The sequence below is a fragment of the Temnothorax nylanderi genome, unplaced genomic scaffold (assembly GCF_030848795.1).
Source record: "Temnothorax nylanderi isolate EJ_2023f unplaced genomic scaffold, tnyl_v1.0 TNYL_tig0062_pilon, whole genome shotgun sequence".
NCBI lineage: Eukaryota > Metazoa > Arthropoda > Insecta > Hymenoptera > Formicidae > Temnothorax > Temnothorax nylanderi.
The window spans coordinates 646,774-663,915 of record NW_027249124.1 but is presented as its reverse complement, the minus strand read 5'-3'; the positions used below and the strand labels follow the sequence as shown (position 1 = coordinate 663,915).

Below are 17,142 nucleotides of genomic sequence, written 5' to 3'. Positions count from 1 at the left end.
AAAAGACGGAAGACCCGCTCGCGCTCGGGCGCGTGTACTCCTGCGCGAGACGAAAAGCAGCGGGAATGTCCGAGAGGGACGAGGAACGAGCAATCGCGGAAGAAGAGAAATTGCGGTTCACAGATGGAAGGACGGTGACGAAGAGGGAGTGGAGTTCGAGAGAAAGGAAGAAACTTGCGGAGGAAAGAAGTAGATATAAGCGGAGATTCTTCGCGTTTTCCTCCCTCCATTCAAGCTTCGCTACATTATTTCCTATTTCGTCTTTTTCCTTCTCTTTAAGATTGAGAAAATAAATATGAGAGAGATAGAGGGAGAAACGCGCGAAGAGACGGGGAAAAATGAAAACGAAAGTAAATAGTTTTGAACACAATCGATAAAGTCAACGGAGAGAAAAAAGACGGTTTACCTTACCTCTCGTCTTTATATCGTGCATTTTCAACACATTTTTTAACTAAGTTTAGTATAGATTTATACACAGACTTTTCCTCTCATTTGTCTCTTTCTTTCTCTCTCCCTTTCGAAAAAAGTCGAGCCTTAAGTCGATTTTTCTTCACGTACGCGACAGTCGTCACGAGAGCGCATACCAGGAAGAAAATAATAAGGCTACAAAGCAAAAGTAACGGAAATTATGGAGACACCGGTAGAAACTGAAAAGTGTGTGTGCGAACACACGCCCGGCTGAAATGGAACGAATGGCACGGAAGAGGACCGAGGGGGGGATCCGCGAAAGAGCGGAGGAGAGCCTGGAGGCAGACGTCGTGGGATCGCGGGGACACTTGCATGCGAAATTCACGTGGGTAGTCTCTATTATCGTGAATTTCCCTTCGGAGGTTATTGCGAGGAAGCGCGCCCGTGGCGCGGCGCGCGGAGTCACATTTTTCCCCAGGAGCGAGAGAGCGCGTGTGTGCACACGCGTGTGCGCGCCGCTATCTGACCCGGTGTCTATCCGCACGCGAAACGCCTCCCGTGCGGCTATATATCAAAAGTTGGGCGACTCGCGGCATCGTAGATTGCGGATTTACACGGTTTATGACGCGCCCGAAGGAAACTGTCTCGACCGCGCGTAACTAAGCGAAGTGCATCGTCCGATTTTTACGAGGGTGTATCGGCATAGATATCGCGATAGAGATGTGGAAACGAATATCGCGGATCGACGTGTAACGGAGAATTTGGGAAATCGAGATATGAATTATAGATGTTATTTAATCCTATTTTTGAACTTGTCTTTTAGAACTATTATTGAAATAAAATTGTGTAAATGCGTGAATGTTTTGACAAATAATTTTTGCGAATAATTAAATATTTACGTGCAATATTAGTTTTTGAAGAGAATGGAAAAGAATGAGAGACGACATTCTTTCTTAGACGCCTTACAATTTCTCATTTTAGTGAAAGTTTATTATATTTTAATACACAGCGGAATAATGAAAAGAGAAAGAAGCATAACAATATCATACCTGACGTAGCTCATGAAAAATCTCATTATTATTTATACAGTCATAAACACAGTTTAAATACTGTAAAATTATGACTCCGCGTAGAATCCTCACATACATACACGTGCACGTCGGAGTAAATCTCCGAGAGAATATAGAATTAATTCGCTGCTTCCACGGACCGAGCAACATGTATAAATTGTACATTTACTCGTTACGCCAGTATTTAACGCGTGTGTAAGTTACGGCTGTATTACGATTTAAAAAGGCGGATAATTAAATATCTGTGGGGTGCAATTGCGATATAGAAGAAGTTATACGTATATATAATTCCGCAACTTATAATCGAATCTGTTGAACCGCTCAGAATGAAGAGACACGGAAAAACCGCACGCGGCGAATAGAAGGGGACCCGTGTTAAATCCACTCGCGCGATATCGCAAAACTGAATTTTCGTCTGATCGCGAGTCACTTTGCAATAGCCGTTTCACTCACGTGTGTATATATACGTACGCGTATACGATACATCAACCGCAGGCACGATACGTATTCGCGGCCGCGCGCGAGAGCGGCCCGGACGATAAATCAGAAGTCCGGCCACTTGTTTTCTAGTTTTGCAGATTGCGAATTCGCGCAGTTTATCGGCACGGACGAGCCCGGGGTCCGAAGGAAGTGCCATTGCGATGGGATTAAACGGGACAGTGGGCATTTTTATGAGAGCGCGCCTGCACAAAAATACTGCTGCTGGATGACATCACGCAAATATAATGTGCGAAGTGGACTTGAAATCGTAGATAAAAATTCTCGTGTCAATTAAAATTAAATAGATTATTGTAGAATGAAAGATAGATGCAACTAAAAATTTGTCCTAGTTTCTTAGTCAATTAATGGATTTGGCTGATCGTATTTAAAGTTGAAAATACGCAGTCGTAATGTTATTACAAATATTTCTCTCAAGATCGTCTAAACTAGTTTAAAAATTATTCCAAAACACAGCCCAGCCCGCGGTTTCCTCGTATAACAATGTCGATCTAGCGAGATCATATCAAAACTTTGTGTTCAATCTTATCGAAGAAAAATGGTGGAAGGAAGAAAACTTTCGCCGGCCGTGTCTCGGGAATGCCACGGGGATAACCAATAATTGATCATCCTCCAATTAATTATTGGCATCTATACTGATAATCGGGACTAATCTGATAACTATTATAGCTCCTCAAGATTAAAGAGTTGAATTAAGATCATTAAAAATCTTCGCATTCTCGCCGATTAAAGTTTGAGGTCCGCGATTCAATGAATCAGCGACGGGCGAACTATTTTATGAGATTTTATTAGACAGAGCGTTAAGTTGATTGACAATTTTGTGAACACGTCCCGAAATATGGGATATTCTTCGCGGAAGTTATAGAACAGTTAAAATACATAGATTAAAATACACATCGGAATGTTTCTACACGAGCTTTTAACTCGGGTAATCTATATGAATATATATATGCTCTCCACATAATAAATAGCCTGTACTAATTAGAAGATTGTTATAAATTGACAGTAGATAATTAATGATAATACGAAGGGGAGAAAACCCAGATCTATTTCAAGACACATAAATAAAACGGGAGGCAGAATTATGACGGCTTATTTAATTACTGTAGGGTCAGATTTTAAAGAAATATCTCTTTTTTCTATTTTTCTATTTTTCTATTTTTAACTTTGACGTATTCGAGAATAATATAAACACGCGAAAATATCCCTGCGAGCCTAAAAGATAATATTCGTAAAAACTAGGATGGTTGACCTCTTTTTTTCACTGTTCTCGAAACTCTGACCATTATCAGGCTCACGAGAGCCGATCTCCCCCCTTACCGAACATTATGTGGCCCAATCATATGATAACACGCCTAGGAGTTATTATGAGGAGACGCATGGTCAGCTGTCGCGTGTAAAACAACAGGTGTCGAGTTTTTCGCGAAAGTACGATAATCGCACGTTAAAGCTTAACCGAAAGTATAATATTAAGAGACACGGTAGTGTCTCGCGATGGTCATATCTACAAAACGACTGAGCGGATGAAATTTTTAATAGACTCAATTGATTGCACATTATGCATAATTGATTGAATATTAAAAGAGATTTTTTTAATATATGTGTTAAAATTGGGTAATTTAGATTTAAGAGAGAAGGAGAAAGAAAGAGAAACGTTATCATATCATCATCGTCAACGTAATCGTCCTAGTGTCCCCTTATAAATCGACACTGTAATTGTTCGATCTCGCTCTTTCGTTCTCTCTCTCTTTGTTTTTATCTACAATATTTATCTATTCATCCGTCTATTTGTTTATATATGTACTATTTAAATCTCGCGCTTCACGATCCGTTTAATCTTGTAACATTTATGTTTTATGCGTTAGAAAAAATATAATACAACACAAGCATGAAAATCATACGATTTGCGGAGAAAATGTACACGTTCTTTTAATTTCGCATCTTTTTGAAATACAATGCGCTACGTAATAGGTAACGCGCTCGTTGCTTTTTCTCCGAATGGCGAACGTTAAGGAAAGAAAATTAATAAAAATAATTTTTGTGAACGTATCGTTTTTAATTCTATAATATGTATTACATGCTAGGAAAGTACATGTACACTCCACTATTAATTGTAGATTTGTTTGATTTGAAAGCCGATGGATGATCGACACGAGTGAAACATACATATAAGTTTTTACCGATAAAAAAAATTATAGGTGCCTACTATGATATATATAGTTCGCTAATATCTAATTGTCGACTTTAATCGCTTGATATCGAACAAAAATTCTGGTATTTGAAATCGAATAGCACGGGACATATTTAATGAAAGGAGATATCAGCATATATCGCCCATAGAGTTTGAAGGAAGAATTTAAAATTGTTTTAAAAAAATACCGATATACAAATACAGTTTCCGGATCTTTTAAATAATTAAAATAAAAATTGATTAGTATAACAGTGGTATCTTTTCTTATTACATCGGTACCACAATGATATTATATTGTTGTTTTATTCCCACAAATCAAGGCTCAAAACTAAATTCTACTAATTTCGATGAACTAATTGACAGAATTTACCGAGAAAGTTCGTCCGAATATAATGATACCACTATTTGGGTGCAGACGGTCAACCGTTTCCGAGATATTTAAATAATAAATTTAGTAGCGTCTTTAGGGTAGAGTTTATTAGAACATTCACATATACGAGTATTTGTAGTGGAATGGTAACAAATCTTATAATTCGTAGACTTTATGTCATAACTATTATATTATCTTATATCATGACTTTATATTATAATTTATATAAATTTAATATATAAACATATCAATTTATATAGATAAATTTTTCATAGATATTAAAATAATATATTTTTTTAAATTAACAATAATTACAGCCTTATTATTAAGCACCCTTGTAATCATATTATGCTGTGCCGAATCTAATACCAGGAAAGGTCCTATTGTTCTATTGTTTAAAGTTGTTTACTAGAGTGTTCATTATTATGAACGCGTTTATATGTTTATTTTTTATTTCTTTCAAAAATAAATGTTATTTTGAAAGAATTCTATTTTAATAAAGTGCCTAATAATTTTGGCCAAGGCTGTATTTTTATCATAAACCATTATTGTATTTATAATTAAAAAAAATTAATTACTTGTGAGATTTAAACTTGAATCTACACATTATACGAAGCAGTTACCATATTCACTACGCCACAAATACTCGTATGTGAGTGTCCTAATAAACTCTACTATAGACGCTACTAAATTTATTATTTATACATATAGATATTAAAATATATAGATATTAAAATAACTCGGAAACGGTTGACCGTCTGCGCCTAAATAGGAGTATTATTAAATCGGAGGAACTTTCTCTGTAAATCCTGCCAAGTTTCATCGAAATCAGTAGAGTTATGAGTTTTCCCTTGCTAGTACTACTTATTTAAAAGACAATGTTGTTTTTACTATCGTTTTTGGAATGCGGCTTGCTATTATCAAACGAAACAGATTTAAAGCATTTTCCAGAAAAGTATATACAATACAAATATCTGCCATATAGATAGAGAAATGCTAGTAAAATTCTTCCAGTATTAAGTGTGCCGTTGAAGAACATCATCTTTCTTACTACCTTTTCCGTAATTTTATCCACAAGTACTCTTTCTTGAGCTGTGTGGTTTGTTCTGTGTTCCAGATTTTGTAGATTTCCTGAATTCTTAAATATGTGCAAGATAGGTGTAGCTTAATTAAGATTCCTCTTTGTCAATGTTCTATTTAGAAATCTTCAACAAACAAGTCCACTTTGCCGAATACAGGCATTATCACTCTAGCGCGAACAAAAAAATTATGATGTTATTACATAATATTATAATATATTACAATACTAAATTACAACAATTATTAAATACAAACAGGATAGTGCGTACAAAACACTTAAAATGTGCCATTATGCGGAATTACAAAATTTTAAAGGAAGCTATTAAATTTATATGACAGAGCTCACCTTTTCCCCTTTAACTCATTGAGTTGATCGGATAAAATCGCAGCTAAACCAATCGCTGCATTAAAGTCGTCGACGTTTCTTTCTCGTTTCAGAAATTTGGCCGCATATTCAACAAACTTATCCATTGCCGTAACAGTCGTGTCAAACAAAGGTTTCGAAATTACTTTATCATTAGGCCACGGATAACTTATTCTTGGCATATTCAGTACATTAAAGCGTAACATTTCATTTCTAACGAGGTTTATTAAAGGATCAGTTCTTGAATATTGGACCTTCTAAAGATGGAGATTACATCTATATGATTATATCTATGTGTAAAATTTTCACAAATTTTTTTTATTCAGAGTGCAATCTTCTGCTTAAGATAAATTGTGGTTCATTAGATCGAAGTAGGAAATAACATTTTACAATTTGCTGTTAAAAAATGCACTTGTTTACTTACAATAACTTTTATATTTGGATTCTGACTTTTCACAGCCATCGCAATACCCGCTGTAAGTCCGCAACCATCGTCCGATGTCGGTAATATGACTGCATCAACATCATTTGCCTGTTCCATCATTTCTATGCCCAAGGTTGCTTGGCCAATGATCATATTAGGATGATCGTTCCTATCCGAAAAATATCGTTGAATAATTCGGTCATAAGATTAGGTAAAATTATTAACAAATCAAGCATCCCTTGGGACAAAGTATAATTATACAGGGTGTCCCATCTCGACTCGAGGTCTATACATTAAGTAACGCATTACTTTCTAACGCCATTGAGGCTATAGTTACTACTTTTCAGTAACAATTAATTATTAAGGCAAGTTTCCCTCGTAATGTTAACGGTAACGCAGTTACGTTTGATTATTCCATAAGAGTAAGAATTTGAATAGTTACTTTTTAACGTTACTTCATACGTTTCAATTCATTTGCATAATTTCCACGTTTACGTTTCACTGTATACAGTGAAATTATAAGTAATCATTAATGTAAAAACTTATATCAATCTTGCTAAAAATTGATCTTTCAATTATGTAGCCAAATAAGTTGTCACTTTTTTTATAAAAGCTTTAAGATTAATTGTCTAAATTTTGAGCAATTTGTTTGTTTTTATGTTTTTCTTTATAATAATTTATATAAAAAATATATATAATATTACGTGAAGTTAATAGGTATATTATCAAATTCCGCATCTTGTGTTTTCACCCGAGGACGGTATTTTATGACACATTCTATTTATATTTACCGCTAAAATTCATATATAATATCAGCATTTTATAACAATATTAAGAAAAGTTATATCAATATTAACAACAAAATAATTACTTCTTATAATTAGATATTGAGTAACAGTAATGATAGAGTGTCTCTTATAAAATACTTTTCTACCTTGATTTTTAATTTAATTGAGATTTCGGTAAAAAAAGAGTACCCGTCAATGTAAACTAAGCCTCTTTCCTCAGCGATAGACAAAGCTTGTTTGTATGCTGGTACAATATCATCCTGGAGATACACTCTTGCTCCGAGTTTTAGACACGTCACAACACTTGCTTCTCCATTTTCCGCTGACTTTATCATCACAATAGTCACCGGTATTCCAAACTTCTTTCCAAAATGGCAGAGAGAATGTGCAAAACTGCCCGTTGAGATTGCTATCACGCCCTTGCGTTTTTGCTCGTTCGATAATTGCAGCAGAGAATAAACCACACCGCGTGCTTTGACGCTGCTTGTAACCTGGTATAATTCCTCCTTCAAAGATATCTTGAAACCAATATCGTAAAGACCTCGGTAAAGACGTTGAATCTGTAGCAGTCATATTACATTTGTTTAAAGATCGACTTTAGGCGATTCTTCAATTCTGCCGAAATTTTGGCTTACAATACGTCGATCAAAGTTATATATGTATGTACTATAATATACTATAATATTGCGAGGAAAACAACCAAATTGTTACCTCAAAATAATCTCTTAATACTTATTACTATTGCGTGTGATTTATTTCAGTTTGTAGTGAAATTTATTTACATTTCTACATTTTATATTTTCGCTCATTTTTATTTAAGTGAACAAAAATTTTTACTTAAATTCTGAAATCTTTAAATGTTGAGATTTTGGAGTTATAAGAATTCGTGATATTGAAATATTTATATATACATAAGGTTGCGTCTGCTTTTGACATATTTGCTATGAGTGCGAATATCAAATAGTTATATTAAGGAGATCTTATGGTATTTGTTACCTGGTCCCATGGTGTTATGTTAATGTGCTTTCCCAACTGAGACAGTGCCGATTTGATTCTTTCAACCGAGATCTTCAATTGTTCCGGATTTAATCTCTCGAATCCCTTTTCAATTACAGTCTGTAAAATGAAACACAAAATTATATTTTTCTACTTTATCGAATATATGTGATGTCTCACTACCGCAAAGATTACTTCTAATATTCATTATTGTAGTAACATTCGAATGAATGAGAAATAATGTTATTCCTTTATATTGAGCTTTAAAACTACGATTAATCAAATCAAACATACCCATTGCAAACCTTCTTCGTTTATGTGATAACTCTGTGGGCAAATAAAATTATAGGAATATGTCAAGTTGTCCTCTTTTCTTGCTGCGTCCCCTTCCATTCTTCTGTTTCCTCCTTAATTGATGAGACACGGATATATAAAGTGAAATGTTACTCGTTCGATGGAAATTACTTAAGACGCAAATGCAGATAATCGGTGAGAAGGATTAGCGTCGAACTTGACTTGGTTTCTGTCGAATATTACCTTTTTTTCCGCCAAGAACAAACGTTACTTGTCATTAGCAACTGAACTTCTGTTCTATCTAAAAGTTTCTCTTTGTTTCTTCTGTAGTAAATAAACTGTGTTTATAAATTTCGTAACAAAACTAACTTTACTTGGATATATGAATAACTTATGACTTGATAATAAATAACTAGAAGGACATATAGAAAAATAGACCTGCTATATGATGAAATGTGTATTGTATAGCAAACTTATTTATTTCTGCATTTGTTCCGCATTTTACAATTTTTATTTCAGAAATTTTTAGACTTTGATTTTCTTTCACATTTCTCATATATTGATAAATTTTTACATCAATTGATATCTGTGCAATTCTCTGCGATTTTACTTGTCTTTTTGTATATAGTGGGGAAAAGAAATTTGAATTAATTTAATTTTAAGTTGTTTTAAACTCGTACGAATTGTTCCAATACACATGTCAATTTTTTAATGTAAATTTTTCTTGCTTATGCACATATTTGTATGCGACATTTCGGCATAAGAAACTAAATTAATTTTAATAATTATTTCTAAAAAAAAAAGAGACTATGTTATTTCGATAAGCCAGGATGAGGTAATATTTTTCGCAATAAATCTTTTACAGACACTTTATTTTAAATAGAATATTTATATACATATATTATCATTACAGTTACATTAATTGAGGAAGACCCAAACCCATGTGGTCGAAAGGTCTTGATGATTAATTGACCAAAAGCCAATGGTATAGTATTGTCGTGACGATTATAAAGATAGCCAGTTAGGTCGAATAAAAAATCTTTACTGTTAATTATTCACTGGCGAAGTTACTTATTTGATTTAAAGAATTATATATGTCACATCTTTATTTCTTACCGTTGAAACCGATGAAATATAGTTTCGATCTCACTCGAGATATAAATACATACATTAAAGTCAAATTTAAGTTTTCTCCAAAGTTAACTATCAATTTCATTCCGATACAGCAAATAAATTTTAAAATTTGAGAAAAATTAAATTAAATAAGATAAGACCAAACAAGACTTGAATAAAACTATAAATTTATCATTTTTAACTTATTTATGAGTTTTGGAAAATATCTAATTCTATATTTTTATTAATGAATTGTAATTTTTAATTTACTAATAATTTATATCGATGTTTCAATTACATATTTTAATATAGAATTTATAATTTGAGTGGTAAAACCAAATCAATTATCTAAGCTAAAAATGGAAGGCCATGCATTTTTTAAAATCAAATATTATTCATCTTCCGACGTGACACAAAACACATTATAGCGTATGTCTTTTAATTTGTGATTTCTGTGCTCTAATTTAGAAGAGGCTTCTACATACGTAGTTCTTCGCATCGCCATCTCCTTAAAGTAGCCGTGAACGTTTCCGCCGAACATTCGTGCGGGCAAGAAGCGCAATTTGCTCGCGATTTGTCGAAAGCGGCGCGGGATTTAACGACTTTTGAGGAAGCCAATGCGTCGCGTGCAAAAACGCCTCGAGTGCAGTGCCAGTCCGCGTCTGATGCCGGTCTTTTTGCGCCGGCTCTTACCCCGGGGGGGATGGGCTTTGGCGGCCGTCTGAGCTAATTCTTATGCGATCGTAAATAATGTCGCGCATATATCAAAACTTACAGCGACTCCCCATCCCGGCGTCGCAGTCAACGTCGCCGTCTCTCCTGCGGTAGTCCTATGTCTCACCCTCCTCCCCTCCCCCCTCCGTTCTACCTGCATCCTTCCTCACCCTATCCGCGTCGTCGCGCCCCTTTCGCGTTCCCCTTGACCATCTTTAGGGTCTTCTCTTCCTTCCCCGTCATTAACCGCTCGTACATTTGCACGTCTGCCAACGGCACTTATGGTCGCGCCGCTCAGATTAAAGATACAATTCCGCGATCCTATTAATTAAGAAAGTTAATTACGCCGGAATTCAATTTTCTTAATTGCTCATCGCCGAGTTTTCGCGCCGCTTGTGCTACCTAGAAGCGCGCAGCGGTAGAATCTTTTGCCTTGTTCGTTTGCGGAGCTATATACAGTTACATCCAGAAAGTCGGCAGCCGGAGAGTGCCGAGAGAGGTGTGGTCGAGGGTACCGTCGAAAGCTTCTTTCTCTCTTGACCGCTTTTAATTTCACTATCTCTCGATTTAAGCGCGGCTCTTCCTTCGTTCTTATTTCTCTTTCTTCCGATATCTTCGAGCTCGTCCCTCTCACCATCTCGCAACTGACTGCCGAGCTTTCGAGGGTGTCTTGAGAAAGGGGTGCAGCGAGCAAGACGTATTTAAAATGATTTTTTATGTTTGCACATTTTTTTAATCGCAATCCGTTAAAATGTTTCTTCGCCTGCGCGAAGGATGTATTAAATGTTAAATGCGAACGGGCAGGAATAAGATTTATATCACGGATATTTACGGTATAGCGTCACAGGGAAATCGATTAAAATCTTTTAAGAAACGATAAGAGGGTAAACAAGCGTTAAATATGACTCGGCAAATCGGGACATTCCGCGTGCCGTTGTAGCGAGTTATGATATCACTTTCCGACATCCAACGAAATCCCTGGTGCCTCGGTACGTCGCCGGCTCAGTCTAGACGATTCATGGATACTTCCAAGATATTTTAAATATATATCGAGCACGACGGACTGCGGAAGTTTGCAGGGAGTTTAATACCTAACGGCTCCCTAGACTGTCGTTTATACCGGGGCTCGCAAACTCCCCGCTCTCCTGTAGATCTCTCTCGCCTCTCGTTTCTTATCTCGCTCTCCGTTTCTCCCGTGGTGTCGCGTTCTCTTAACGTACGATATTATTAAATTTCCTAGCCGAAGCCCGAAATACACGCGCGCGCGAAGTGAAATCCGCGAGCTTCGACTTTCGGTTCCGGCTAATTTTTCATCCGTTGCCCCATAGCCCGCGCGCGCCCGCTACGACGAGAGTTCTTAAACTGCGGAATCCATTTATTTTCTTTAATACGACAATGCACACTTTAACAGATATCTTCCGAGAGCCAGTTTAGAGCGCTCGTATCGGCGCAGCTATAACGTGGATTATAAACGGACTTAAGCTAAGCCCTTAATCTTCCAACTTCCTCGTTTGTTATAGGGAAGAGTATCCAAAATATTTAATAATTCATCCGAGATCTATCGTTAATTACGCACGGAGCAATTATTTACGAATTTACTCACACACACACACGCGCGAATCGCGCGAGAGAGAGGCGGAAAATTGTGCATCCATTAACTAAAAATCTCCATTTTTGTACAACTTTGTACACTCTTACCTCGCTTTAGACGTAACTTTCTCGGCGCGAGTAGACAGTTTCCGAGACAGTGTCTAAGGAGTTGCTAAGAGCGCGAGCGGATGAGCTAAAGTGCAACTTACTCGTGAACTTCCAACGCTCATAAATCATTATGATTTCGCGCAGCTATAATGCGAACGTGTTCGCACTTATTATATGTTGATATATACTTTAGAAAAAAAATTGGGTCGGTAATTACGATGAATGGCGTATAAAAATCCAAGTAATGTAACGAACATTGTTGCCCGTTATATATACATAATTATGAGCATTCGCTAATATGCCGTTGTGAAGTTTTAATTTGCCTGCACATTCTTGCGTGCATGGCTTTTCCCTTTCTAAGCCGATCGCTCGAAAAAGTTATTGACTCGCGAGAGAAATATTATTTGCTCGGACTGTACGATCCTTACCGGACCGCTATTGCAGATTGAAAATTAATTTTTAATTCCGCTCTCGCTCAGCTCAATAATCAATTCCGTTATAATTAAGCGCGTGTTATTTTAAAATATATCGCAGTTAGTTTTCAGAAGAGCTTAAATACGTTGGGTGTGAAAAATGACGTTGAATAATAAAAGGTTGGAATATTTAATAAAGTAAGGTTAATGAAAAATTATGAAAAATTTAATAAGGAAATTGAAATTGGAAAAGCCTAATTAATTATCGACAGTTAATTGCACTATTCTAATTATTTTTTATAGTTTAGCTAGTTATTCGTAGAAAGCAAAAATTTCATACAATTTTTATGTTTAATTATAATTTAATAGTTATTCATACACACAACGCTTTTATAATAAAACTAAACAGTTTTCAATTTTGGCAATGGCAGGTACTTGTTTATTGTTAGTGACCTAAAATATCAATTTTCTATTATATTTTAACATGATAAATTGCAGTAGCTGCAAAATAATTACTTTTATAATTTTTTCTGTACAATAATGCTGAAATTATATAATATAATATTATTTATATGAGAAGAGAAAATACTTTTTAGAAAGTTCAAGAGGAGACTAGATTTTCTCGAACGTTTGAAATTATCACGCCGAAGTCGGTGCTACAACTTGGCACTTGGTAATATAATCAAGCGCGTACGTTTGCACGTCATTTGCATTTCGAATTGTCCATGCAGGAGGTGCCAAGTAGACGCCGTCAAGTGTTGCCGTATATGTATATATATATGCGATCGCAAACCAACGGTGATAGATCATCGTGCTCCCAAATGTAGATGCGTCGCACGTGCAAAGATTTTACTTCCGTTTTAATCGACGCAGCGTGCAGTTCCGGCGTGCGTATGCGTGCCACGTGCCCCCGTACACGCGTGTCGCATTCCCAGACACCAACACACGGACGCGCCGACGTTCACGGTCGTGCGATCGAGCAGCACGCTCGCCTCGATCGAGCGTGTGCGATTCATACGGTTAATGACGCGGCTTTCATACGAATACCTGATCGGGACGCATACCCCGGCTGTACGCAGGCATGCCTCGGCAGCATATTGTCGCCCGAATTCTGGAGATCGCCATTGATACGGTGCAGTCGATCGTCATCGATCCTCATTGAATTTCTGCGCTATGCGCATTGATATAATTATTGTCTTATTACCAATACGTCTAATACGTAACGATGTAACGTGCAGAAAGCCACCTATCGTTTGTCATATTCTTCACAAGTCATCGAGATGCGTTAGAATGTATTTATTACACCATTAAAAGTATCTGTAAGTATTGAAACGTAAATGTTTCTAGAAAATATTAAAACAATTTAGTTATGCTCTGTATGCAGCAATTAAAAACGATATTCTTCGCGGCATCAGTAAACATTTAGTAACGAGGTAATTTGGTCGGCATAATCGTAGAATTCAATTTACATCTCGCGATATGTCATGTTACTATCAAGAAATTAATTATTAATTTGTAATTAGTGAGTACACGTGCCCGGTCATTGGTGGAATTTTGATGACATATTGCTTATGCAACATGACTGACCATATCGATACTTATACTACTGAATACGCGGTTCATCGATATAAAACGTCGCTGCTGGCTGTCTCGTCGCTACTGACGGTCCGTTACTATTACCTGTCCAAATTGAACGTCATCCTATAACAATATTGTGACCTATTTAGTGACGATTTTCTTTTATACTTTTAGAGCTATCGATATTATTTTTCTTGAACGTCGGGTATAGGAGGAATGGTTCGCGAAGTTTGCTCGCGCACCACAAAGCGGACGTATTCCAGCTATTAAAGGATCAACGCTGCGTAATCAAAGAAGAAGTCGTTAAAAGCGTAATTTCAGAAAATAAAGTACCTGTTACCGATTTTCCCCGGTGAAGTTCAGCTTTCGTTCCCGTTAATGGTCGTAAAGATGAAGGCGCGATTGGAATCTAAGCTTCAAAGGGCCATCGGCGGTCGGAATTAAGGTTTTCTTCGTCATTAAGATTTTTAACTGCTTTCTATACCGACTCGCTAGCGCGATCGAGCATAGATGCATCTCAGGGTGCAAATAATAGAAAAACGCAAAATGAATTCCGCGAGATCAAAGCGCAAAAGATTTCCCTCTATTCCCATCGCTTTATTCCGCCGACCCCGCGGAAGTAATTCATGCAGTATGACAGCTGCAATGATTGAAATATTTACGAATCTTTTTTTTTTTAATTTCCTGTGACGGACAGGACAGCTATCGTTGTTGACGTCTCGCTGGAAATATTGCGGATTGAATTTGGTAAAACTAACTGTCTTCGTGCAAGCTGATTGTAGTTACACGTGTTTGTTGCCATATATGCCAAACGCGTTCTTTCGCACTGGTATGTATCGTTTAATATATCGTACAATAATGTACGAGTTTCAATTTCGCTGATATTTTTTGGCTATGTTAAATATCAGCTAATTCGCAAATGTTTTGTTATACGCGGTCTACATGAGAGATTGGTTGCCTTGAATTAGACGTAAAAATTTCAAGAGCTGTTCCATTTATCTCGATATTTAAAATAAACGTCATATTCGATACGTTGACTGATGTAAACTATGTTTGATCTTATTGATAATAATTTTTTTACTCTGTAAAATTGTTATTCTGAGAATTTGATGGTAATTGATGGTATCTGCTGTGCAAATTGCATCAAATTGATTTTCGCAACATTGTATTAAGTTTAAATAGCGAAGAATAAAGAAACGACAGAGAGACGCGTATCGACATGCCTCAAACAACGCAATAATTAATGGATCCCCTTGTAACACGAGGAAACCCATAATCTTCGTAATCTTGAAGCGACATTGATTTACGAGTGTGGGTGGTGTCATTATTCTCAAAAAAGTATCAAGATTTCCGGCGCGTGATATCCAGATTCAATATCCTAAAACGGCAATTTTTCAACGTCTGCCCATGCGAAGCGTTTCCCGCCGACGTGACGCTCATTAGATGATATCGCGTGAAACCCGCGTTAATTTGATACCGCACTCGTAAATATTCATATACGATTACGTGCGCGATACAAGGGACGGCTGACGAGTGTAGCACTGACACTTGATTCTCTCCTTTTTTTTTTGCCTTTCTGTTACAGGGGAACGCACGGAAGCCATGCAACGTGACGCCGGATACGTCTCCTCCGGAAGTGACGTCAGGCACTGGCCCGGACTTCTGCTTCCGTTTTCGTGGTTTCTAATACTCGCGCGCAACAGCCAAACTTTCTTGCTCTAGCGCACACACCCGACAGTATTTCACGCTTATTTCTTGCCGTTCCCAACGTTGAAATGTACCTAAAATGCGACCAAGCGAATTTAGATTTGTAAAGATAAACTTTTATAGATCCTAGGAAACATATTTATAAAGCGCGTTATATGATATACCAGATGAAGAGATTACACAATTTAAAAATTGTTTGCGATAAGAGCTATTTGGAGGGCTCGAATTTATCTTCTGCGATAATTGCAAATACGTACAAATAAAGTTACGGAAAGTTTGATTTAGTTCGGGAAATATCTTAAAAATGTTATATAAATCGTAGAGCATAATTATATCATGATTGATAAATTGGGCTATTAAATATATAATATAACTGGTTAGTGCATAATGCAATCAAGGGAAATAGGGTAAATAATATAATATCAACGTGTTTAAGAAGTTAACGTTAATCTGTTTTTATATGTAACAGAGAATGTTGATGAAGAATAATTATAATTGGCTAGATTCTAAAGAATGTATGTGGAAATTATGAATTGCTCTAACTGAGAAGTTGGTTACAGCAAGATGATCAATAAGTAGATTCTATGACAGATTTTTGTAGATATTTATTATAGGTAATGATCATATACATACAAAACTAGTTTTTGTTGCAACAATTTTACATGGGAAAGAGTATAAACGCCAAGTTGGTTCGTATGTAATGTAATATTTCTTTGCCGTAATATATTAGACTAGAGAATCACTGTACTTGTAAAATAATAGAAAATGTGATAAGTGCATAAATCTTTTCCGCCGGCCGTGCTTTAAAAGCCCCGATTTTTTCTCATTAATTAAGACAATAAATTTAGTATGTTCATTCAGTTCTCCGATTGTGCATATATAAAATGAGGTAGGTTTTTTTGAAAGAATTTCACGCAAATAGGAACAAAAATAAAACGTCCTTTGCACAAGTTTCCTCGCATGCTGTCTCTTAAATTTAGTTTCGTGCGCAAATAATTCATTAAATGACCTGCGATACTCCATTTGATCTCAATGTCCCGGAACGTTCTTTTCGCTGTGCTCTCTCGCAATTCACGGTGTTTCTTTGAACGCAGCTCTTAAAGTCAATGGGATTAAAGCGGCCACGCAGCGCCAAAGGATGCGGAGGTAATTTGATATTGTGTATCGTGCTATATCCTTTCCTTCGAAGGGTCGAGGAGAATGCGTCATGAATTTCATGAAATTCCGGCGTATAAGTGTGTCTACAATAGTATGTTGCATTCTTTGTCAGTGTTCCTTACATATAAATAACTAAAAAACTGTCGTCAGATTGTCGCAGCAAAATAAGGTAAGTATTGATTTTAATAATTTTATTATAATGTTCATTTTTTGTTTATATTCATGGAGTTATATGTACCGGAAAGAAACGAAAATAATTTCCTATTGGTAATATTATG

The 17,142-nt window shown here is 36.3% G+C and overlaps 2 protein-coding genes across 5 annotated transcripts in view; one reads left to right on the top strand and one right to left on the bottom strand.

Annotated features, from left to right (window-relative positions):
- LOC139773479 (zwei Ig domain protein zig-8) overlaps positions 1–16,657 on the top strand; it is a 113,284-nt gene extending 96,627 nt beyond the window's left edge. For all 4 annotated transcript variants that reach the window (XM_071707937.1, XM_071707934.1, XM_071707935.1 and 1 more), the window contains exon 8: positions 15,585–16,657. In XM_071707937.1, coding sequence (XP_071564038.1) covers positions 15,585–15,721 — 137 coding nt within the window. In that variant the 3' untranslated portion in view covers positions 15,722–16,657. The remainder of the gene's footprint in view (positions 1–15,584) is intronic.
- Positions 5,976–8,582, bottom strand: LOC139773489 (L-threonine ammonia-lyase-like). Its single transcript, XM_071707959.1, has 4 exons — positions 8,484–8,582; positions 8,190–8,309; positions 7,289–7,753; positions 5,976–6,609 (listed from the first exon to the last, which is right to left on the bottom strand). The coding sequence occupies exons 1-4, from the start codon at positions 8,580–8,582 to the stop codon at positions 6,343–6,345; spliced, it is 951 nt and encodes a 316-aa protein (XP_071564060.1). The 3' UTR covers positions 5,976–6,342.
- Positions 16,658–17,142: the final 485 nt, after the last annotated feature.

Coding starts and splice junctions, on each gene's coding strand:
- LOC139773489 (XM_071707959.1), bottom strand. CDS start 8,582: ATGGAAGGGGACGCAGCAAGAAAAGAGGACAACTTGACATATTCCTAT. Junction 7,754..8,189: donor ACATAACACCATGGGACCAG/GTAACAAATACC, acceptor TGACTGCTACAG/ATTCAACGTCTTTACCGAGG. Junction 6,610..7,288: donor CATTACTGTTACTCAATATC/TAATTATAAGAA, acceptor TTTACCTAATCT/TATGACCGAATTATTCAACG.